At 32.0% G+C, this 24,570-nt stretch overlaps 3 protein-coding genes and 1 non-coding gene across 4 annotated transcripts; 2 read left to right on the plus strand and 2 right to left on the minus strand.

Annotated features, from left to right (window-relative positions):
* The first annotated feature begins 7,609 nt into the window (after positions 1-7,609).
* LOC114417280 (beta-amylase) lies at positions 7,610-10,417 on the plus strand. The gene is made up of 7 exons (XM_028382425.1): positions 7,610-7,833; positions 7,942-8,340; positions 8,784-8,948; positions 9,048-9,311; positions 9,389-9,598; positions 9,712-9,951; positions 10,053-10,417. The coding sequence occupies exons 1-7, from the start codon at positions 7,774-7,776 to the stop codon at positions 10,203-10,205; spliced, it is 1,491 nt and encodes a 496-aa protein (XP_028238226.1). The 5' UTR covers positions 7,610-7,773; the 3' UTR covers positions 10,206-10,417.
* A 2,271-nt stretch (positions 10,418-12,688) lies between these two features.
* On the minus strand, positions 12,689-13,810 carry LOC114416370 (putative pentatricopeptide repeat-containing protein At3g05240). Its single transcript, XM_028381229.1, has one exon. It carries the CDS (start codon positions 13,808-13,810, stop codon positions 12,689-12,691), a length of 1,122 nt encoding a protein of 373 aa, XP_028237030.1.
* A 109-nt stretch (positions 13,811-13,919) lies between these two features.
* TRNAA-AGC lies at positions 13,920-13,992 on the minus strand. The gene has a single exon. It is a non-coding gene; the product is annotated as a tRNA-Ala (tRNA).
* Positions 13,993-18,530: 4,538 nt separating this feature from the next.
* Positions 18,531-24,379, plus strand: LOC114416371 (formin-like protein 3). The gene is made up of 6 exons (XM_028381230.1): positions 18,531-18,692; positions 19,172-19,781; positions 20,440-20,899; positions 21,018-21,214; positions 21,826-22,061; positions 22,894-24,379. Exons 1-6 carry the CDS (start codon positions 18,531-18,533, stop codon positions 23,770-23,772), a joined length of 2,544 nt encoding a protein of 847 aa, XP_028237031.1. The 3' UTR covers positions 23,773-24,379.
* The last annotated feature ends 191 nt before the right edge of the window (positions 24,380-24,570 follow it).

Here is a 24,570-nt window from a genome sequence, read left to right on the forward strand (position 1 = left end):
CTAAATATCACATATATATTTTATCTAAAAGAATGTTTTTAATTGATTTCAAATTTAAATTTTTCTTAATACATCTACTCACATTAATACTTTTAAGTTTGATGCATGAATAACATGATAAGTTTAATGACTCTATAATAGAATCTAATATCATCTTAAAAAATAAGTTATAAGTTTAACGCAATTTTATAAAATCAATTTTTAAGATATATTGATACTTTTTTTTAATAAATATGAGACTTGAGTTTTTTTTTCAACAGATATGAAAATGAGTAGCAAGATACTTGTATTGGCAAGTAATTATACTTTAAAATTATTCAAATGTTATTAATTATATATAAATAAATTATTCTAATGTATTTTAGTATAAATATATATTTGAAAATTATTGATTTACAATATAAATGTACGTAACAAAAATGTTTTTTAGTGTAAACATAAGTTATAAATATTAAAAAATATAAGGTTCATTTTGTATAAATTTATATTTTTACAAATATCAATAGATACTTGTAGTTATATAAAATTGGGGAAAAAAAAAGTATTCAAGCCCCTTGAACTTTATCCATTTACAAATAGACATCCCAAACCTTAATTTTGCCTCAATTGATACTTAAACTTTTTTTTTTACAAATAGACACCATAAATTTCAATTTTATTTTAATTAACTATTAAATTTTATCTCTTTTTGCACGTAGACACATAAATTCCAATTTTGTCTTAATTAATTCTTAAAAACTTACCCCTTTCATAAATAATATATGTCTTATATTAAATTGCAATTAAATTACTAAAAAAATAAGAAATCTCAATTTGATAAAAAATATATTGTAAAAAGGATAAATTTTAAACATCAATTGGAATGCAATTAAAGTTGAAGGTATCAATTTACAAAAAAAATAAATTAAGTTTAAAGATCAATCATGATAAATTTAAAGTAATAGAGTGTCTATCAGAAAAAGAGATAAAGTATAAGGGTTAATTGAGACAAAATTAAAGTTTAAACTGTCTATTTATAAAAGGATTAAAGTTTAGGGAGGATGGATAATGTTTTCCCTATAAAATTCATGAATATTTGTCTAACTATACCTATATAAGTATGAACAATTATTAGAGGATTACCACTTGAATCCACCCTGCCTCATCGTCATTCCTACCCTATCCTAATAATAGTTTATGCTTGAATGGTCGTGACTTGCTTAGAAACCAACTAAGAGTCTAAGACAAACCAAACTCAAGTAGAATGCTAAATTGAGAGTAACTTGAGGTACATGACCACTACCTTATCACCTAAATGGACTTTCAAAATCCATGGGTCAAACCTGCGTCCAATCATGGAAATTCTAGACCTCCCAAAAACTTATATAAACACAAACACATATAACAAAATCACCACTACAAGTACAACGGGCCAAAGTCGTACAACCTTGTGACATGTTGCAAGGGATGGTCTCTACTACCATGCCAGAAAATCATTATAAGACGCTACAACATAAATAGGTGTGATACCCTCATCACACCAAGGTCATGCACATGATTAAACTCGTTGAAGTTTTTAATCTCTTTCTTAACTTTAGGACTCCTTAATGAGTAATATTCTCTAGCATAAACACTATCTTATAAAGTGTAAAACCTAACTACGTATCACATAAATATTCTCTTATCTGTTAATGAAATTTAGCTCATTTAGTTAAATATGATATTTGAAATATTATATATTTTAAATACCCATTTTTCTATTTTTATGGTTAATTTTTTTCTCTCTTACCTTTGAACAATGGTACACGTACCACCTTTATCGTCCTCTCCCGTTCCCATCAAATCCTTTTTAATTACAATGTATGGGTCCATTAAAGTTTATCATAATTGTTTGTGGCAGTGATCGTTAATTGTGGATCTAGTCTGTTTGAAAATAAAAATTAGCTGGAATAAATAGGTTAAACAGCAAATCGAGATCAAGACCAATCCTATTTGTTTTTTTTTTAAGATTAAACTATTCATTTGATTCGTATAATTTTATGATTTTTATTTTTTTATTTTTATAATTTGAAAGTAATTTTTTAATTTTTATAGTTTATATTTTAATTCTCTTTTATTCCCTATAATTTTGAAAATAATTTTTTTAATTCTTATAATTTGTATTTTAATTCTCTTTTAGTCCCTATAGTTTGAAAGTTGTCTTTTTAATCCTTATACTTTATATTTTAGTTCATCAAAATATGAGTAATATTATCAATTATAATTAATTACAAAAATATTAACAATTAATTTATAATTAATTCATCGTAAGATAATTTATAATAAAAAAATAATTGATAATTTATAATTAATTTGTAATTAATTATTTTTATATTTTTTTAATAAGGATTAAAAGGTAATTAAAATACAAATTATAATGACTAAAAATATCAACACTTTTAAATTATAAAGACTAAAAGAGAAATAAAATATAAATTATAAGAATTATAAACACTACTTTCAAACTATAGGGACTAAAAAGATAAGAATCGGATCAAATGAATAATTTAACTTTTTTTTTTAAAAGAAAAAAAGAAAAGACAATTACTGTTGCTAATGAAATATATTTTACACTAATTAGTAATTAAATAAAAAATGAAAGAGAAGAGGAAAAAAGTCTACGACCGTAAGAAATGAAGGTGGGTCTGGGTTTGCTTGCATTGAAATGAAAACCGATAGAGAAAATGGAAGGCGACAAATTAAAGGGTGTTTTCAGTGATGGAAGCTTGCGTGAAGCTAATAATGGTGATCTTACGGTGAAAGAAAGGACACGAGTAAAGGTGGTATATATTGTACTAAGGTTACCTTTTTGTCCATTGATTTTTTAATTAACTTTGTTTTGAAATGTGACTTTCAAAACTAAAGAGAAAGATATATAAAGGAGTGTGAGCAATGGACCTGGATGATCTACATTTTCTATGAACAATACACGATCTCTATACCTTTAAACTTCATTTGTTTTGGAGCAAGGGTTTTGCTTACTAATGTTAGTTTATTATAAAATAAATATAGTGGTTTTATAATTTTGTAATGCGTTGATCTTACAAGAGACTAATCTAACAAATAAATCGTTTAGATATGATGACTAATTGATATTGATAATATAATCTTTAGTAGTCTAAGTATAGAGAGTTTACTTCAGAAAAAAAAAGGTAAAGAGTACTTTACTCAATTTATTATTGGTTAACTCTTTTAGATATAGCAAAATCAATGAGAATGAGAATAACTCTCATTGATAAAAAGAGACTCTTATTTAAATCACATTTTATTCTTTATTTAAAATATTTATATTATATATATATATATTATTTCCTTTCACTTTAATTTCTATATAGATAAATAAAAAATGTCCGTAATTTGCTTTATTTTCTTCTTTATTCAACAACTTAAAAAAATTCTCATATTTTATTTGTTTTTCCTCCTTCACTTTTTTTTTTTTACTTCGTTTCTTAAACTAAAATATACGTATCTATTCAAATTCCTCATATATGTTAACTGTTCAATCAACCGATCAAAGGTTGATATATATAGGAAGTGAGCACACGTCGGGCACCATAACGGAAAAGAAAAAAAGGTCACGAGTTTGAAATCTTTCTACTCATGTTTTAAACAAAAATTAATAATTACCGATAAAAAAATATTAAGCATCATATTATAAGTCCTATAAGTTAATTGTTACATGTGACATTATATTTTGGTTTCTTAACCTTATATTACTGTCAAAAAAACATTTTTAAAAGCTATATATATATATATATATCGATTAGCTATAAGTAATATCCATCGAAGTATAAAATTACGTGATTATATTCGACAAAATTAATTGAAAAAATAATTAATTACTAAAAGTTTTTAAATTATTTCTTTCATTTCAAAATATAATTTAAAGTTGTTACACGGTTATTAAAAAAATAATTAATTTGTAGAATTTTATAAAAAAATATCAGTGATTTTTCTAATATATCCTTTTATCTATAATTAAATAGTACTCATATTCCTTTATTCCTACTACACAAAAATCTCATTAATAATAACAAATTTCTATACAAATTTGATAAAAAAAAAACAAATGATTTTTAAAATTATAAAAAGTATTCATCGAATTCAGTGTAACTTGTGAAAAAATAAGTGATTTTTGAAATTAATTAATTATATAAATATATGAGTAAATACTAGTAACTTAGAAAAAAAGTTCATAAGAATTAAAAAGACTATTGTATTAATATATGAAATATTAATTAAGGATAATTTCGAAAAACGTACTGTTAATTTTGTAAAACGACTTATATCTTGAAACAATCTTTTCTCTCTTTAAAATGATTTATAATTTGAAATAGAAAAATTAATTTATTAAATTATAAATATTTGATAAAATTAATTAATAATTATAATTATAATACCTTTCCAAACCCGTACCTAACAACACTCATCCTGCAGTATCCACCAGACACATGCTTAGGTTTGCTACCCCATTCAAACGACATTTTGATATATATAGCTTTCAAATAATTGTATCATAAATGCATTTTTGATATATTATTTTTCGAGTAGTTATGATTTTTCTTTTTCTTTTTCAAGTCATTTTTTCTTAGAATATAAAAATATGCATTTTGATATTTGTTCACACTTCACTAATCAACTTTGTAGACTTCAAGACCTAATAGAATCCTACTTCAAGTGAAATCCTAACTAATATTTTATAATATATATATATATATATATATATATATATATAACGTACCTTATTATTTATTTTAGTGTAACCCAAGTGCGTTACATAGTTGAAGTACACTAAAATAAATAATAAAATGTATTAAATAATCATAAAAAATGAATCAAAATGTGTCGGCTGGATTGTATTTTTTTGAGTTCATGGACATCGGTAACCATGAACACCCCGTCAAACAACTCAGTAAGATATTTAACAAAAAAAAAAGAAAGACAAAGAGAAAGAAAAAACTCTCCTTAAATTTTTGGGATTTTTTTATTTTTTAAAATTTATTAAATATGATAAAAAAAATTATTTCATGAGTGATTTAAAAAGATAATAGGATAATACAAATTAATCAAATAAAGACAAAACAAAAAATTAACCTTTTATTATTTTAAAAAATTATACAATAACTTTTTATCCTAGGTACAAAGCATTAAAAAAACAGACATATCTCACCTTTCTAGTTTGTTAAACATTATCAAACTAAGTTCAAGTTTGAATGCCATGATATTTATATGTTGTATTAACGTATTAAATATGATTTTGAGCTTTATTCACTTGGACCAACGGTTTGAATGATATATTTTTTTCATCATTTGTCTCTTAATAAAATATTCAGCACTTTTGATCCTCAACAAAAGAAATTGATTTGTCTTTCTAAATATTAAACTATTTGCTGATATTTGTTTTATAAATTTAAATTGTTCTATTTTGTTTTATTTTTATGGAAATTTATCAGGTATGGTTATTAAGTTTTAAATTTTTTTCGAATTTGTCAGGTATGGCTTGCTTCAAGGTATGAGTTATGGATTCAAGAACTTGACTATCAGAACATGGTGCTGGAATTGGATTGCAAGCCAGTGGTGTGGATGGGTTAACATGCTTCATGGAGCCAAGCATAGATTTCCAAATATTTGAAGTGTAGATATATTCTAAGTAATATTTCAAGCTCAACAGGAAATTTTGTAAGAAAATAATCAATGATGTTGCTCATAAATTAGTTGGAATAACATTATTTTTTGCTAGCATCCATTTGTCTGAGCATATTTCAAGTTGTATTCATTATACTATTTTGAATGAAATAAAATAAATCTTTTTCTGTAAAAAAAACAAGTACTTTATTTATGAAAATAAAGATTATATCTCAGCATGAACGGCTCCCATTTTTAGTTCGTTAGTAGCTCGTGTTAACTAATAGATGTGTGTATTAAAAACTGGGAGAGCAGATAATATCATAATAAATACTAAATAATCCACATCATGATCATGAGTGTATACATCATGCATTCATCGTTTATTTATAAACGTGCTAAAATTCATAGCACTTACTTTACGACTTTTTTTCATCATTTTAGACATTGTTTTGACAGCAGTAATTAATAGAATAATGTTTTTTTAAGGATGAATAGAATAATGTAATTAAGAAATAATAACTGATATTAGACCTAATAGAATAAATTATAATTTTGATTCTCTTATAATATTTCATATGTGATTTCAATCTTTTATTGTTTTTAATTTTTTTATTTAAAAAATTTATAATTTTAATTCAATCTTTAATTATATATATATATATATATATTAATTTAAGATTTAATTAGATCAAAATAAAAAATATATAAAATTAAGAATAAAATCAAAATTATGAATTTTTTTAAATAAAAAACTAAAATTATGAAAAAAAAGAAAAACCAAATCAAAAATTAAAAATTATAAAATAACTAAAATTATAATTTAGTCTAGAGTTAATGATGTAGCCATAATCTTAGAATCCCCCAATCAAGTAAACCATTTCCCCACTTGCTACTGATCAGTGATTGTAAGGTGCATGAAAGGTTTGTACGATTGCACAATGGCCACTTGATCTTGTGTGACCCAAGTAGTAAATTTTATGAATATTATCTCTTCATGATTGCATAATGGCTGCTTGATCTTGATGTGTCCTACTTAATAAGTTTTCTGGATTTGATATCACCATAATAGAATTATTGAATTTTGCTACTTTGAACATTAAAAAATAAAAAATAAAACTGTATGTGAAATTTTATACAATTATTATCTTTAGACTTAAATATTTTTTTCTTGCAATTTAACAATTTTTTAATTTTTATTCCTGTAACTTTTTTTTGTTTTAGTTTTTATAAAATATGTTTGTTTTATTTTTTTTTCTTAAAATACTTTGAACAATGAAGAATTATTGTCTAAATCGTTTTAAGAATAAAAAATAAAATAAACATATTTTGTAAGAATTAAAACAGAAAAAAATATAAGAATAAAAATATAAAAAATATAAAATTACATGAATGAAAAAAATATGTAAATCTTTATCTTTTCATTTACTTACATTTTCTTTTATAGATACAATTACATAAAATATATACACAAAAATCAAAGGTAACAGTGTTTTTTTCTCAGTTTGGTGTGTAGCATAACGCGCCTCACGGACCCACAGTGTGATATTTGTTGTTGTGCAAGGGGCCAAAAATGCAGCTAGCAGCGGCAAGTTCCCTATTATTACTATTACGTTATGAGTGCGGCTGCACCTACACTAACCACGAAAAGATAGAAATATTCCTTATGGATCAAATTGATTCGTAAGTTAATTTTTAAAATTTACTGATTAACTTGATCCGTAAGTCTTTTACGGATCAAGTTGATCCGTAAATTTTTTACAGATCAAGTTGATCCGTAAGTCTTTTACGGATCAAGCTGATCCGTAAGTTGATTTTTAAGATTTACAGATCAAATTGATCCGTAAGGGAAGAAATTAACAGGGACAATTTTGCTATTTTCAAAGAATGTTGAGTGCACCAACAATAAAGCTGGGTGTACCTAGCAACACCCTCACGTTATTATTCTCTTCTCTTTTGTTAGGTGTACAATTATTGTTTCTTTTTCTTCTATAAAAAGCCCTTGTATCGTGACTTCAAACAAGCATCAACTTCTACCGTTCTACATAGCATCTCCTTTACCACCATTCTAGATATCAGAGAACTTTGCAGCTCTCTTAGGTTTTTAAAAAACACCACGCAAACAGCAAGATGGCCACTTCCGACAGTAACATGCTACTAAATTATGTTCCAGTTTATGTGATGCTCCCAGTAAGTCATGCACATAAGACATCAAAACAAATTAAATAACTTCACTTGTATTGTATCTACACATGCTAATAATGTTGTTTTGTTGTTTTTCTTTCAAACTTTTTTTAGCTCGGAGTTGTCAATGTTGACAATGTTTTTGAAGACCCAGATGGCCTTAAAGAACAGCTCTTGCAGCTTCGAGCTGCGGGTGTTGACGGGGTTATGGTTGATGTGTGGTGGGGGATCATAGAACTGAAGGGGCCTAAGCAGTATGATTGGAGAGCCTACAGGAGTTTGTTTCAGCTGGTTCAAGAATGTGGCTTGACACTGCAAGCTATTATGTCATTCCATCAATGTGGAGGGAACGTAGGAGATATAGTTAACATCCCAATTCCCCAGTGGGTGCTTGACATTGGAGAATCAAATCATGATATCTTCTACACCAACCGCTCAGGAACCCGGAACAAGGAATATCTAACTGTTGGTGTGGACAACGAGCCTATATTCCATGGAAGAACAGCCATTAAGGTGAACTATATAAATCATAATTAACTTTCTTATAACTAATGTTTGTGTTTTCAACTCAATCTCCAAGCAAAAAATGACCACACTGTTGAATGGATCATCTGTAGATCTGCCTTCGATAAATGCATATGACCATAAGGTGTTGACCTTATCTGCCTGATAATCAAATTTTCGCCAACATGACATGCATTACAATTAAGAAGTATAGTATTATTGATATTAATATACTAAAAAAACAAGAGTAACTGATTCAGTATAATATCAAATAATAAAACAAGCAGCAGATTCAGTATTATATATAGTAAAACATGAGAAACAGAACCATTCTATGAAGTCATTGAACAATCATTTACTGTGAAACAGGCTCGATATGTTACAAACTTCTAACATGTACAGCTATAAGAACAATGATCTTGGTTACTAAAGCATGTTGTTGCTGTATGCAGATATACAGTGACTACATGAAGAGTTTCAGAGAAAACATGTCAGATTTTTTAGAATCTGGACTTATTATAGACATTGAAGTTGGGCTTGGCCCAGCAGGAGAGCTCAGATACCCCTCTTATCCACAAAGCCAAGGATGGGAATTTCCTGGTATTGGCGAATTTCAGGTGAGCCTGGTCTCAGCTTTCAAATGAAATTGTTTCTCATCCAAACTGGGATTTGATTATTTGAACACCTAAAGGATCATAAAAATGAAATTTCTGCAGTGCTATGACAAATATTTGAAGGCAGATTTCAAAGCAGCTGTAGCAAGGGCTGGCCATCCTGAATGGGAACTGCCAGATGACGCAGGCAAGTACAATGATGTCCCAGAATCTACTGGATTCTTCAAATCAAATGGCACGTATGTCACTGAGAAAGGGAAGTTCTTCTTGACCTGGTATTCTAACAAATTGCTGAATCATGGTGATCAAATACTAGATGAAGCCAACAAAGCTTTCCTGGGCTGTAAAGTCAAATTAGCAATCAAAGTAAACTTCATAACACCTCAATCAACAGCCCCCTTCATTTTCTGTCAGATGATTAGCCTCTAAACCATGATCAACAGGTATCTGGAATTCACTGGTGGTACAAAGTTGAAAATCATGCTGCAGAGCTTACTGCTGGATATTACAACCTTAATGATAGAGACGGATACCGCCCCATTGCAAGGATGCTGTCTCGCCATCATGCCATTTTGAACTTTACATGTCTTGAGATGAGGGACTCAGAGCAACCCTCAGATGCCAAAAGTGGACCACAGGAGCTTGTTCAGCAGGTAATGCATTACAATTTTGTCTAATTTATAGCTTGTTCTGTTTATTAAAGATGATGCCAAGTGTAAATGCAGTATTATAGCGGTTAAATTGCCAAACATGAACACATGCACAGGTATTGAGTGGAGGTTGGAGAGAAGACATCAGAGTTGCTGGAGAAAATGCACTTCCAAGGTATGATGCCACAGCTTACAACCAAATCATACTGAATGCAAGACCGCAAGGTGTCAACAACAATGGCCCTCCAAAACTAAGCATGTTCGGAGTAACATACCTTCGTCTATCAGATGATCTACTGCAAAAATCAAATTTTAATATATTCAAAAAATTTGTGCTAAAGATGCATGCAGATCAGGTGAGCAGCCGTCATGCATGCACTTGAAAAGATAATATTTTGAACTTTCTAAAGTTTCATAATTACCTTGTTGCCTCTTACTCATGTCCCTCAAATTGCAGGATTACTGTGCAAACCCTCAAAAGTATAATCACGCCATAACACCATTGAAGCCATCTGCACCAAAGATTCCCATTGAGGTTCTTCTGGAAGCAACTAAACCAACACTGCCATTCCCCTGGCTTCCAGAGACAGACATGAAAGTTGATGGTTGATTTCCCAATTTGGTGCCATGAGTAATTAAATAATCTGCTGGAAATAATATCTACCAATATAAATAAAGCATCCAGCCACTGTAATCTGCAATGCTGATAATAATGCCATGAAGTAGCACTGCCTAAACATCTACAAAGTACTCTCGTGTACTTTTTATGTGTGTATTCCTATCACGAAGTTAATAAACTATTTTATCAAATGAATATCGCAATACCAAAATCTCCATCTCTAAACTGGTGAAACTTGCTCACATAGCATATTTCGAGAATCAACTTACATCAACACATAATTTGTACGCTTATTATCCAAATGTGATTAAGTGTTTAAAGAATTGAACCAAGTCATATGAAGTGAAAAATTCTTAATCTTTTAAAAATTATATGGCCCAATCCAAATGACAGTAAATTATAACACAAGTACCATACCCGGGGAAAAAAATCCTATTACAAGTTAGCTTTCCATGACAAATAGATTTAGAAATAATAAAATATCTAACATATGAGAAGAATAATTAACTTCTTTAGACAGATCTCTAAGTAAAGGAAAGTAAAAAATTGATGTCATATATCAGGAATGATTTTTTGGCATACCGCATACATATGTAATAACGCATAAATAATTAAGTTTTATGGAATTTGGGTTTTATCATATATTGATTATTCCATTGCTAAGTATTTAAGCTTTAAAATACATTATTTTCTTAAATTCCTTGTCTTGCACAAGTTTTTTGCACGAGAACTAAAACCACATGACTAGTTAAAATAAAAGCTTCACGTTCATTTGCTGAAAACTATCAGGTAAAATATTTCCGGGTTGGTCAAGGTAGGGAATGGATAAAATGATTTTGGCCTTCAGTTGTTGTCACTATAATCAGGTATACTATATACTTAGGAAGCATTTGGTTTATGAATATGTTTCCTATTTTCATTTTCTACTTTCACAAAAGTTTACAAAATGTCACATTGTTTTCACTTTATTTCCTGTTAAAATAGAATAAGGTACAAAAGAAAAGTTGGTATGGAAAAACATAATAACAAGTTAACAACTATTAGAATTAGAGAACTTACTTGGCCATGGCTATTAGGATGCACAGTGAAACACATCTAGAAAATGATATAGTAAATGAATATACTATATCCATCTATTTGAGCACAAGACAAAAGGGTGGTTGGAATGTTAAGGCTTGGTGTCTGGTGAATGTGAGTTTGGCAACCTTGGTACAACAGCCAGGAGGGAGTTCACTTCACGTGTAAACGTACTAGGAAACTGGGGCTTGTCATATAATGAGAAAACATATCCTAATATTGGTGCATTGAGGCAAAACATGACACTTCAGATTACAGTTATAGTCCGGTTGCATCTGCAATGCTAACGGTGATGCTGCATTGTAGCAATTCCAAAACATCCTAAGGTATATGTTCATGTCAGATAAAAAAATCATCAATTTTCTATAGAATATCTTCTTCTAGCTAACAAATTTCCATTGAACAAAAATTATGTATTTTCATCATTTTTGAATTTTATCTACTACTTCATCAAACTTCCATGAGCTCACCAATATCCACCGCATGAGCATAAACCATCTCTAAAATGGTGAAACCTACAAATATCTCGCATGATAATCTCCCGATTTGTGAGCCTAGAAATCATTTTTATTACCGTGTGGCAATCTCCACACACACAAAGATTCTTGGTTATTCTGATTGTTGTCCCTGGACCAGTATTAATAAGAGCAAAAGCAAGTGCCAACCTCTCGCTATGATCCCAAAGCATCTTCTCCTTTATTTCTTCCTCAACATCGTAGAGAACTAAACTAGTGTCAGGCTTGTATCCAGCTTTCTTCAGCTGCTCATTCAAGTCTTTCAATTTGGCATAAATATCATCCGACTGTTCATGGGAAGTATCCCCAACAAAAAATTGATGAACCATCTTATTTAGCTCAACAAAACTGTAACTAGGTGGTTTCCTCAATCTCCTTTTTGTCACCAATGCCCTCACGTTTTCAACATCTTTCCACCATCTCTGTGTTGGAAAGGCAAACATAGCTACTCACTCCATCTGGATTCAATTCAAAAAGCTTCTGCGCTGAGATCACTGCTAACTTGACATTCCGATGTAATCTGCAAGCAGAAAGAAGAGCAGTCCACACATCCTCATTAGGTTTCAATTTCATATTCTCTATAACTCCATATGCTTCAGCTAAGTACCCTGCTCTGCCAAGTAGATCCACTAAACATGAATAATGAGTTGCTCTAGCTCCCCGCTGTAGTCTCTAGTCATTTTGTAGAATATCTCTTTACCATCACCCACTAATCCATAATGACTACAAGCCGACAAAACTGCAGTGAAAATGCCCTCATCTGAAGTCACACCTTTACCTAGCATTTCATAAAAAATGGAGATGGCCTCTCTCCCCCTCCCATGAATTCCAAATCCAGTAACCATAACCGTACAAGCAGCCAAAATTTTCTCAGGCATCTCATCAAACACTAAGCACCGTTCCCACAGCAACATTCACTCCATAACCCCTCTTAACAACATATGACTGCACACTGGCACCCAATCGCAATGCCGAGATTTGATTACAAGCCCCAAGCACAGAAGTCACAGTCACCTCATCAGGCACTGCACCAACTACAACCATTCGACCGAAAAGCTCAAGAACTAGAAAAGCATCCCCGCACTTCTCATACCCTGAAATCAAAGAATTCCACGACACAACATCCTTCACTCTCAACCCTTCAAACAAATTCCTTGCAAAGGACATAGACTCACAATTGCAGTACATGCAAATAATTGAATTCATCAAAAACCCATTACACAGTCTCCTATTCCCACCATTCCTAACAACATAACCATGAATTTCTCTCCCCGCCTTCAAATCCATAACATCCCCACAGGCAGATAAAAGTGCAAGCAAGGTGATCCCATCTCCCACAAAACCATCCCTTCTCATATCCCCAAAAACCTCAAAAGCACCCCTTGCCTCCCCATTTTTCACAAACCCCGACATCATAGTGTTCCAAGAAGTCAAGTCCCTCACAGGCATTTTATCAAACATCACCCGCGCAGCTGCCACGTCACCAAACTTGAAGTACATCGAGAGTATCGAGTTGCCCACATAAACATCCTCTTCCAACCCACCGACCACCACCAAAGCATGAACCTTTCCACCAATTTCCCGAAGCAAAAGGTCCCCACATGCCTTGAGGACAAAAGGGTAGGTGAAATTATCGGGCTTATGTCCAAAATGCAGCATTTCGCGGTATAAAACAAGGGCTTTGGATGGAGAGTTGTTGCAGGCGTAGCCCCTGATCATGGAATTCCAGAGGAATGAGTTCTTTAGCACGATTTGGTGGAAGATGTGTTGAGCGTAGGGCATGTGGCCGCATGCGGCGTAGCACGCAGCGAGTTTAGTGGCGAGGTAGGTGTTGCGGCTGAGGGTGCCGCCGGTGGTGACGTTAGCGTGGAGTTGTAGGGCTTGAGTTAAGGATTTGGAGTTGGTGAGTGATTGGAGTAAAGTTCCACATTGTAGAGAATCAAGGGTGGTGATGGTGGAACAAGGTTTGGGAAGAAGGGTTGCGGTTGTTTTAAGGAGTAACATTGAGGCTGAGGGTGTCTTCCATGAATCATGGAGAGGAACAAGTACGAGGACTGGGACTAGGACTGGGAGGGAGGTTTGTTGAAAAAATGAATGAAAAAAAATGAGAATCTGGAGATGCGGGGTATCGATCCCCGTACCTCTCGCATGCTAAGCGAGCGCTCTACCATCTGAGCTACATCCCCATATGATATACTTGTATGTATGTATTAGAAATTGTATATAATATATGTTTCTAACTTGTAATTTAATATTTTTTTCGTTCTTGAAAAATTATTGTTTTTCCTTATACATTATGTTTATTTTGTTTTAAAGTACTTTAAATACTGAAAAAATAATATCAAAAAATACTATAAAAAAATATATAGTTTGCAATGATTAAAAAAATAATAATTTTACAAGAATGTAAAACAAAAAAAAAATACTAAATTATAAAGACTAAAAAAATATTTAAGCCATTTCTGAATTTATGAGAAAGAAAATATATAAATGTTTGGTGTGTAATGGTGCAAGTTGTGATTGATGAGAAAGAAATTATAAATGTACAAACCATATACTTATATAGGTGGTTGAGAAATTGTGTATAGTAAATTATAATGATTAAGTGTTGTTCTCGCCGGATACTTGCACTAGACTTCTAATGATCTCTGCCTATTATTTTGCCTTGCTATGTTACAAAATGTGATACATTTTGATGTTGTGTCTATGCGAAAGCCACAACATTATGCTCGATAGAGTTCAGACGAGGGTTAACCTTTTTTTTTATATAGAAATATTGGGTGTGACACTAATGGTGTGGCTTGCCCTGTATGCTTGCTAAATGTGGAAACGGTTGGTCATGTGTTACTATCATGCAACTTTGCTTATGTTGTCTGGATGAGGCTATAAAATTGGTTGGACTTTTCAATGGTGTTACCAAATGAGCCATCAACTCATTAGTGGCAACATTGTGGAATGATATTTGGGTTGAAAAAGAGAATGAACTCGTGGTTAGTGTGGATCTCTGTTGTATGGTTATTATGGCTATTAAGAAATGAGGTTGTGTTTAATGAAGGAAAACCAGACATAGATCATATCTTTCATTCGATAACATTGACTTCTTGGAAATGGATGTAGGCATATGTTAAAGGATTTACAACATCATTTTATGAATGGGGGGCTTAACCTCTGTTATGTTTATAATGGGTTGAGCTGAAGCTATCTGGATTTTGTAGGCTCTTGGTTTCTTTTCTTTCTATCTTTGGTTATGAACGTAATCCTCTGTATGTGGGTTTAGAGAATATAGCTTGTATAATGGGTATTTCTTATACCTATATTTCACAACTATTTATTATCTGTTACATTGGCTGTTTTAAAAAAAAAAAGTAGTGTGACACTGAACCAACATGTCAAAGGGTGATGCGATCTTTGAAGAAGTTAACTTGTTTTGTCGAATTTTAGGGGTTGTTTGGAAGGTAATAGAATCATTTTAACAAAATTGAGAGTCTTCTATGGTACCCCAAAACCTATATCATTGTGTGCTCCTACAAGTTTTTTTTCAAGATAAGGTGAACTCTTAGTCCTATGTAACTCTCCATCAACCTTGTAAGTAGGCCACGGATGATATTTGATTTTAAAAGTATCATACGTAATTTAGTTACTTGACATTTCATGGGGTTACTTGTAGTCATCTTAATAAGATCAGGCTAGATCATTATATTTAATGATAATTTTTTGAATCAAACATATAAAAAAATTTGATGAGATTGATATTACACTCTCTTAATTATTGTAACCGGCCCACATTGATGCTTTCTTCCTTCAAAACAAAACACTATGATATTTAATATTTTATTTTGGAAGTTCTTAGTTATGCATGGAAATGAATTTAGAGAATTTTAAAAAATTTCAATTAGATTTTTTATATACTAGCAATTGCCAATGAAAGAATGGAGACATAGTTTTTTTTTCGAATATAAAAGATACAAAAATTTGTATTAAAAAGAGTGTTTATGTTTCCAAGATTCACTTAACACATAACATTTACTATGGAATTGTTTCCTCAACCAATGACTTACCTTATAGTCTTAGTAGTATTTACTAGCTTTTTTTTTTTATCTTGGAAAAACCATAGATTGTGGTGCAAAGAATATCGCATACATCATAATTATTAATCAATATGGTAAAGTAACATTCAAAACATGCCATTCAAGTTAGCATTAATTCTATAAGGAGCAAAAATATCGATGGGTCAAGATTGGGTAAGCTTGCTTATGTTAAAGTTGACTATAACTAATTTTTAAACTTGGGAGATGCACGACATATTTTAGTTGTCCATCTAATTTGTTTGTTTCTTATAATGACACAAATTGTAATATTTTGTCAAAAGCTAATATAAAATATAAAATTCTAATTAATTCTAGAAAAGCTAATGTAGGTTTCATGAATGGCACTCTTGAATTCTCCGTGGTATGTATGGGACATAAATTGGAAGTTGACTATAAATCTATAATATGGACTAGGGGATGATATTCCGAAGTGTGTTATTAGATGGAGGAAGAAGCTAAATCATTCATAGCTAGAAAATTTTTCTTTAGTGTCTTTTATCAATAAAGATGAACAACTTACTGATTATCTTCTAAAAATTTATTTTTTTCTAACTTGGGTGGAGATTGTTTGTATGGTTAAGCTTATTTGGGTAATCTCTAATATTAATCTATTTATGATTGACTAAGAAATGTAGTAGTTTTCCATGTGAATAATCTTTTATACTTTTAATAAATAAAGTGAATGTTCAGTTATTTATGTTATATAACTCCTCTTATGTTTATTTGAAGTTTTTGTTTTAAACCGGCTAAAAAATAGTTTTCATCCCTTATTTTTTTTAATATATGGTTTGCAAAAAGAAGTTTTTTTTCATGTTTAAAGAAAAAATTGTGATGAGTTAATTTGTTCAAGGAGAAAGTAAAATCGGCAAGACTGTGACTTGAGGGATACGTACGTTGAGCTAGTAATCTTGAGACATTTTTTTTGTAACAATTTATTTTCTTTAATAATGTTTTTTTAATATATATATATATATATATATATATATATATATATATATATATATATATATATATATATATATATATATATATATATGCGTGTGTGTGTGTGAAAATTTATACATTTGATAAACACATATTTATTTATCAGAAATTTTGACTTAAAAGAGTTTTTGTTATCTATTTCCGTGTTCCAAATATTTATTAAATGTTTATACGAGTTTTAATAAAAAAAAATATATTCGCATATAGATTAAGTAATATATGTGAGTTATTGTAATATTAATTAATGTCTTGAAGTTCTAATTAATCCCCCGTCAAATATGAGAATTGCCTAGACATAAACATATAAAATATAAAAGTATTTTGAGACGGACAAAATTCTTTTTATAGATGTTACGGTTGTTGCCCTACCTGTCTATTGTAAAGCATGTTGGTCCTAAGTTGAGCCAATTCCATGTAATATAAGTTTAAATCTAATTTTGTTTCTTATATTTTGTTTAATATATAATTTTTATTTTCATATTTTAAATAAAAATATTTGATCTCATGTTATTTTAAAAAAAATCATAATTATGGTCCAATATTTAATTTTGCTTATCTATTTTTTATATTGGTCAAAATAAATCTAGACCTAACTTATTTTTTAAAAATATATACCACCAGAAAATTATTTAATTAATTAAAATATAAGAAATAAAACATAAATAAAATTAAAGATTGAATTAAAATTATGAATTTTTTAAAATATAAGAATCAAAATTATAAATTTTTTAAAATAAAAGAATTAAATATATTTATTTTTAAATAAATAAATCAAAATTGTAGATCAAATGAACTAAGAACAACAAAATTATATTTAAGTCAACAATATATTAATGTTATAAAGTCATGAGATGATGATGCCATATAAATAAGCTAAGTGTAAGGGCAATAAAATAAAAACAAAGTAGTGTGGTGGAAGCATCTAAAAATGTAAAAACACACTAGGTTGGGGGTAGGAGAGCAAAAGAAAAGAAACATCGAAGTCCAAGACATGAGACATCATGGTTCATGGGTGTCCCACAATGTTCTCCCCACGTCTCTATTAGGACTTTCAATGCATCGTTGTCTTTTCTCTCCTTCTCTCTCCTCTGACGCCCCCTCCTCCCACCACCCAGCACAAGAAACAAACAACCTTCGAATGATCAATTTTCCCAGGTGACACAGATTCGTGTACTTGTGGTATTACAATTCATCAATAACATTTCAAAATCAGAAAACCCACACACACAAAGACAAGAAAAAAAAATCAAACTTTCAACGTAGATTCAAAACACTTGTTATACCTTTGCATGAATTGGGTTATGCATGCTCTCGCTTACGTAACGTTCATTTGATTGGTTATTATATACATGTACCTTATCAAATATCAACCCATTGTTCAACTTCATCAAATTTTGGAATATTCTCCTTCTCTCTGATTATATTGTCACATTCAAGATCCTGAATTTCCAACCTTCGTGGGTTAATTAGTTTGTATAAAAGTTGAGCGATCTGCGAAGTTTGGATATCAATTTTGGACACAAGTGACATTAATTATATATTATTCCTTGATTTGGAAGCTATATGTTGGAGACTTCAGAGAAATTTTCAAGTTCAATGAAATATGAGACGGGAATTATGCGTTTGGATTGGTGAAGTTATTAGAAACAATAATGGAATTGATAAGACTCAGTTATGCGGTTGTTTATGTCATTCTCCTTTGTGCGTTGGCCCAAGGGGGCTCAGAAGGGAAGGGGGGGAAGGAAGAGGAGATTTCTAGAGATGGTGGAGAAGCTTTCTCATCTTCCATTAATTATGTGCATGGAATTAATAAGGTAATATTGGTCTTTTCGAATTTTAATTTGTCCCTTTTTTTTTGTTTGTTCATGATTGTGCTCGGGATTCTTCTTTCTATTCTGAATAAATATTTGATGACCCTTTTGAATTTTTTGGTTTTGAATTTCATTGTCATATTCATCTGTTTAATTTGATAGTAATTGGCTTAATTATGCAGAACTTCCTCAGCTTTTAGATCTTAAACTCTATTAAACTGACTCTAGCGTGCGAACTGCATGCATATTATGTGATTCCTTGACCGTAGGGCTATCTGTTTGTATATCAAACACAAGGTCTAAGATAACTTCTTAATGAATTTTGTTAAATCTCCTTTAATTTACCGATTACTATGTTAGATAGTAATATATGACTTTGTAAAATTATATTGGCAACTGGACACATGGAATAATAGACATACTAGTTAATCTTTCACACTATATACTGAATGGCGATATTCTCTTATTTTGGTTTTATACAGGTAGAAAATGAATTGAAACATTGCAGGAAAGAATTGATAGAGAGGAACAATGATGTCAAAACTAGTATTTCTCCTCCTGCTCCTGTTTCAGAAAAGGGTAGCTCTAGATATTTATTGCCAAAGCATTCTAGATCAACCTTGGGTGTGGAAAGTGCTCATGGCAGAAATTTGATTGCTGATTCACCACATAATGCACCAAGTCCTTCTGCTACTACTGCTGAACCACCAAGTCATGGTCCAACACCAACAAGTTCTCCATCATCACCAACTCCATCATCACCAACTCCATCATCACCGTCTCAATCATCACCAACTCCAAGTCCAAAAGGTGTGGATTTACCACTCCCTCCAGATATGTTTGTGCCACTTCCACCATCACCCCGTGCACCTCATCCTCCTCCTCAGAATTTTCGACCTATAGTAGATGCTCCTGTTGCTTCATCACCTAACAATGAAAACAAAAAGAAGCAAACAATTATTTTAGCTGCCTCTTTATCAGGAATTATTATCTTGATAGGCTTGGCCCTCTGCTATCGCGAGGCCAGAGGCAACAAAGGTGACAGAGATGACAGGCCCTTGTTGGTATTAACCTCAAGTGACTATTCTGGTGGTATGTTCATGTTCTTCTTTCTACATTAGCCTATTTGTTTATCATATAGTTTAATTTCTATGCACCATTAACATGATTATCCAATTAAAAATCATGATAAGTATGACTTCTAATATATTTTTTTGTAAAAGGCAACAAACTTACCACACATATAGTTTACCACACATGATAGTTTGTGATGGGATGATATTATAAAAATATTTTACATTGTGAATACATAACACTTCTCTTTATAATGTATGAAACCTGAAGAGTGAAGAGCAAACTCTTAAATTGCCACATCAGTTTCTTGAAGACTTGAATTTATATCTTTTAGCCACATAAAAAAAAAAAATTCAACATTCATACTTCTTGATTTAATGTCTTTTCAACTTTTGTTTTTTTTTTAACAAGTATCAATTTTAATCAAGAGACTACAAAAACCATTATTCTGTCATTCCTCCTTTTGCAATTAACTTTAGGAATAATCAATGAATTCTTAGGCTACCACAAGAAGTTTGAACACATTCTTTTATAAAATGAACCAAAGAATAATCAATTTTTTTTTCTGAAGTATTAAATTCTTCCAGTGTCTGGGTTACCATCTAGTTGCATATGATTGTGAAACATTACACTTGGTCCTTCAATCAATGCTTCCATGTTAAAATTTTTTCTTCAGGTTCAAAGAAGGTTGTTCGATTGGGAGATGCTGACAAGGAAGAATCTGACATTGACAATGGAAAGAAACCTTCTAATTTTAGAAATTGGTCCATTAAGGGTGGACATAACAATGCCTCATTGGTTGAGACAACAGCATCAGAAGGTGTAGGACAAGTTCTCAAAGGAAAGCCTGCCCCTCCACCTCCACCTCTACCTCTTGGACCACCACCACCATCAGCTCCAAAGCCGCCACCGCCTCCTGCTCCTCGTGCACCGCCACCTCCAAAAGGTGCTCATCCTCCACCTGCTCCTCCCAAACCATTGGGAGGTAAAAATCAAGGTCCATTACTTGCTAAAGAAGGAACTTCAAGTGACGGTGATGCTCCAAAACCAAAACTAAAGCCATTTTTCTGGGATAAGGTTAATGCAAAACCTGACCAATCAATGGTGTGGCATGAGATCAGTGCAGGATCATTTGTGTAAGAACACTGATTCTTGTCAAAGACATCAAAATTTCATTGAATTAGCAAAGTAGAACACATATATATAGCAGCAAGATTGCTTGCACTGATTTTTATCTTTGTAACAACCTCTCAGGATCAATGAGGAAATGATGGAGTCTTTGTTTGGCTGCACCAACCAGAATAAAAATGAACCTAAAAAAAATTCACTACATGTAGATACTTCAGTGCAATATATTCAGATTATTGACCCAAAGAAAGCGCAGAACTTATCAATTCTTTTGCGAGCTCTGAATGTGACAACAGAAGAAGTTATTGATGCTCTTAAAGAAGGTGACTCTCTCTCTCTCTCTTGGTGAATGACTAAAATGAAAGGGCAAGTAGGAATTGTGACTAGTGATATAACAGTTTAGCTGATTAGCTCCAATTAAGTGTTTATTGGGCTTAAGTGTATGGTTATTAGTTTCTATTCAAATTTTGAGCCTATTTCATATTCGGATTGGTATTAAGTCATCTGGCTTATGGTTGACATTCCTGACAAATTAGTTTATACCCACTTATTACTATATCCTCTAATTTTAAGGTCTTGTGTCACTTTAAGGCCACTCAGTAGTAATTGGTACTGTTTATTAACATTTATGCTGTGCATTTGACAAATATATGTTCATGACACCACTAATTTCATATTGTATGCTCTTTCATTTATATGTACTTGGGATATGATATGCTTTTACTGTGAATCTATGATAATTAGTTGGTGAATGAATGAATGCGTTAGGACTCAGATATTGAATTAGGTTCATAAGGGTGTTCCCTCTCCTTATGATTTGTTTCATTAGTTTTAGCATTAAAAACTCAAACTATTTAATTTTTTTAGCATTTCCCTGAGATTAAGATTTGCATTTCTTTGCACAAACTAGTTAAAAATATGCTGGTTGAATCAGGTAATGAGATTCCTGTGGAGCTCATCCAAACATTGTTGAAGATGGCACCTACAACAGATGAGGAACTGAAGCTAAGGCTATTCAATGGACAACTCTCAGAACTAGGCCCGGCAGAGAGGTTTCTCAAAGTGTTGGTTGACATTCCATTCGCTTTCAAACGTCTTGAATCTCTCAAGTTCATGTTTATGCTTAAAGAAGACTTCTCAAGCATTAAGGACTCCTTTGCCACATTAGAGGTGAGAGTTGAGACCATGGCCATATATGTTTGGATTAATTGAAAGAAATGGAATTGAATGAAATAGAATGTTACTTTAACTTTCAATGTTTTGATTATTTAAAATATAATCAAAAAGGGAAAAGCATTCCATTCCATTTAATATCATATCCCATCCAATAGGGATGTGGTAAGGGATTATGACATGACACTGTTTTTTCCACACAGTTTCATTCGATCCCAAATCCACTTGGTCAAGTGGTGGAATTGGGATAGATGCTTAAGGACTTAAGTTTCATGATTCTGATTATCACAACTATTGTGCATAAAAAAAATCATCCCATACCATTTCATTTTACTTACCATCGAGTGGAGTTACATTATTGAAGTCAGGTGACCAAATAAAGAGAGCTATGTATTCAGAGAAATCTAAAGACTTTAGTAATGTTATTTTTTGGGTCAATAGTTAAATGAGCTTGGCTTGCGCAATTCAAAAGAGACAGAGGAGGGAAGAAAAAATTATTACATGGCCACAAACAAACCACTATAAGGTCTCTATTAATTTTTATGGAACAACCAAAATTTTCAATTTAATTACAAGTATATATCATATTAAAACTCATTCAACTAACCCTTAGATTTCTAAGAGTAGGTTAGAATTTCCGATTAATAAAACACAATTAGCTTGATATTCTTAAATTCACTTTGAATTTCAAAGTTTGTAATCCTTCTATCAGTAGTCACAATGACTACGTACAACTCTAGAAGTACATTGCAAGAACACACACCATTTATTAGATTAACAAACTAACTGCTACATGCTTATGCCTACTTTTGCCATATCTGAATAACAGGTTGCATGCGACGAACTCAGAAAAAGCAGGCTATTCCTGAAACTCCTCGAAGCAGTTCTCAAAACCGGCAACCGCATGAACGACGGAACCTACCGCGGAGGCGCGCAGGCGTTCAGGCTCGACACCCTCCTCAAACTCTCCGACGTAAAAGGAACAGACAGCAAGACAACACTCTTGCACTTCGTGGTTCAAGAAATCATCCGCTCCGAGGGAATAAGAGCGGCGCGAACAGAAAGAGCAGGAAGAAGCATCTCCAGCGTCGGAACCAACAATGATTCCGACGAAGGAGGAGCCGAGGAGTCCGAGGAGCACTACCGCAGCCTCGGACTCCAGGTAATCTCCGGGCTCAGCAATGAGCTCGGAGACGTGAAGAAGGCCGCGCTTATAGACGGTGATGCACTCAGCAGCACCGTCTTAAAGCTCGGCCACTCAATGGTGAAGACTCAAGAATTCTTGGACAATGACATGAAGAACATTGAGGAAGAGAGCGAGTTCCAGCATTGCATGGAGAGCTTCATGGAGAAAGCGAGGGAGGAAGTGACGTGGCTGGTGAATGAAGAGAAGAGGATAATGGCTTTGGTTAAGAGCACTGCGGACTACTTTCACGGGAATGCCGGGAAGGACGAAGGCTTGCGTTTGTTCTTGATCGTGCGTGATTTCTTGATCATATTGGACAAGGTTTGCAGCGAGGTGAGGGAATCTACCATGAAGATAGCCAAAGCTGCAAGCAATAGCGCCAAAGAGGCAGCGAGGAGTTCGGTTTCTTCGTCGCAAAACTCGCCAACTCCATCGACGTCCGATATGCATAGAAGGCTGTTTCCGGCGATCGCCGAGAGGAGAATGGATTACTCCAGTTCTGATGAGGATGAGGACTTCTAATTTCAGATCTCCTTGGTTTCGATATATTGGTATGGTTTGAATTCGCGAGGGAAAACTTAGATACAGTTTCCATAAGTGTTTTTAGTGTTGTTTTTCTATCAGAATTGGTGTTTACTTTTTTCTCGTGACAAAATATGCAAACTTTTATTAGGCAGATTATTGAAGTGAAACTCCAATTCTGATAGAAAAACAATACCAATCAAAAGCATTTGAAGAACTGTATCTAAGTTTTGTCCCTTATTAAATGACACCAGCTAAAGGATTTGTTGGTCTTTTTATTTTTAATGTTGAGGTGTTGTTTTTTAATTAGAGGGATGGAAAAAAGGGGATGGGTTTAAACTAGAAAGCATGTTGTTATACTACTTCATCAAATGCAAAGTGGGGATGCCTGCAAACAGAAGAAGCCTTGCTTGGTAATGAATTTCATGTGTGCTATAAAGTTGAATCTGATTTTCTGAAGGGATGTGTGTATTAATTATCATAGCATTTCTGGGTGGACTCCTGATCTATGTTTAGTCATTTAATGTTTAGTATGGTGTTCCTCTTCAATATTCAAACTCTCTGAGTTTCTTATTTAACCTTTAAACATGGAAAGCAAAAGATTACAAGAATGAAGGGGGAGTAACAAGACGTGAATTTGTTATGTTTGTTTTTCTCCCCACTGATTTAATTGATGTTTGTTTTGTGTTGGGTTGGTTTGTACAAAAATGAGGAATTAAGTCTGATAGTTTATGAAATCATATCTGATGTCACTAATTTGCATGTTTTCTTCTTCGTTTAATTCAAAAAGAGAAAGCA

This window comes from Glycine soja, chromosome 6 (genome assembly GCF_004193775.1).
Source record: "Glycine soja cultivar W05 chromosome 6, ASM419377v2, whole genome shotgun sequence".
Classification (NCBI taxonomy): Eukaryota; Viridiplantae; Streptophyta; class Magnoliopsida; order Fabales; family Fabaceae; genus Glycine; species Glycine soja.

Coding starts and splice junctions, on each gene's coding strand:
- LOC114417280 (XM_028382425.1), top strand. CDS start 7,774: ATGGCCACTTCCGACAGTAACATGCTACTAAATTATGTTCCAGTTTAT. Junction 8,341..8,783: donor ATGGAAGAACAGCCATTAAG/GTGAACTATATA, acceptor TGCTGTATGCAG/ATATACAGTGACTACATGAA. Junction 9,312..9,388: donor AAGTCAAATTAGCAATCAAA/GTAAACTTCATA, acceptor CATGATCAACAG/GTATCTGGAATTCACTGGTG.
- LOC114416370 (XM_028381229.1), bottom strand. CDS start 13,810: ATGTTACTCCTTAAAACAACCGCAACCCTTCTTCCCAAACCTTGTTCC.
- LOC114416371 (XM_028381230.1), top strand. CDS start 18,531: ATGGAATTGATAAGACTCAGTTATGCGGTTGTTTATGTCATTCTCCTT. Junction 19,782..20,439: donor CTCAAGTGACTATTCTGGTG/GTATGTTCATGT, acceptor TTTTTTCTTCAG/GTTCAAAGAAGGTTGTTCGA. Junction 21,215..21,825: donor TATTGATGCTCTTAAAGAAG/GTGACTCTCTCT, acceptor TGGTTGAATCAG/GTAATGAGATTCCTGTGGAG.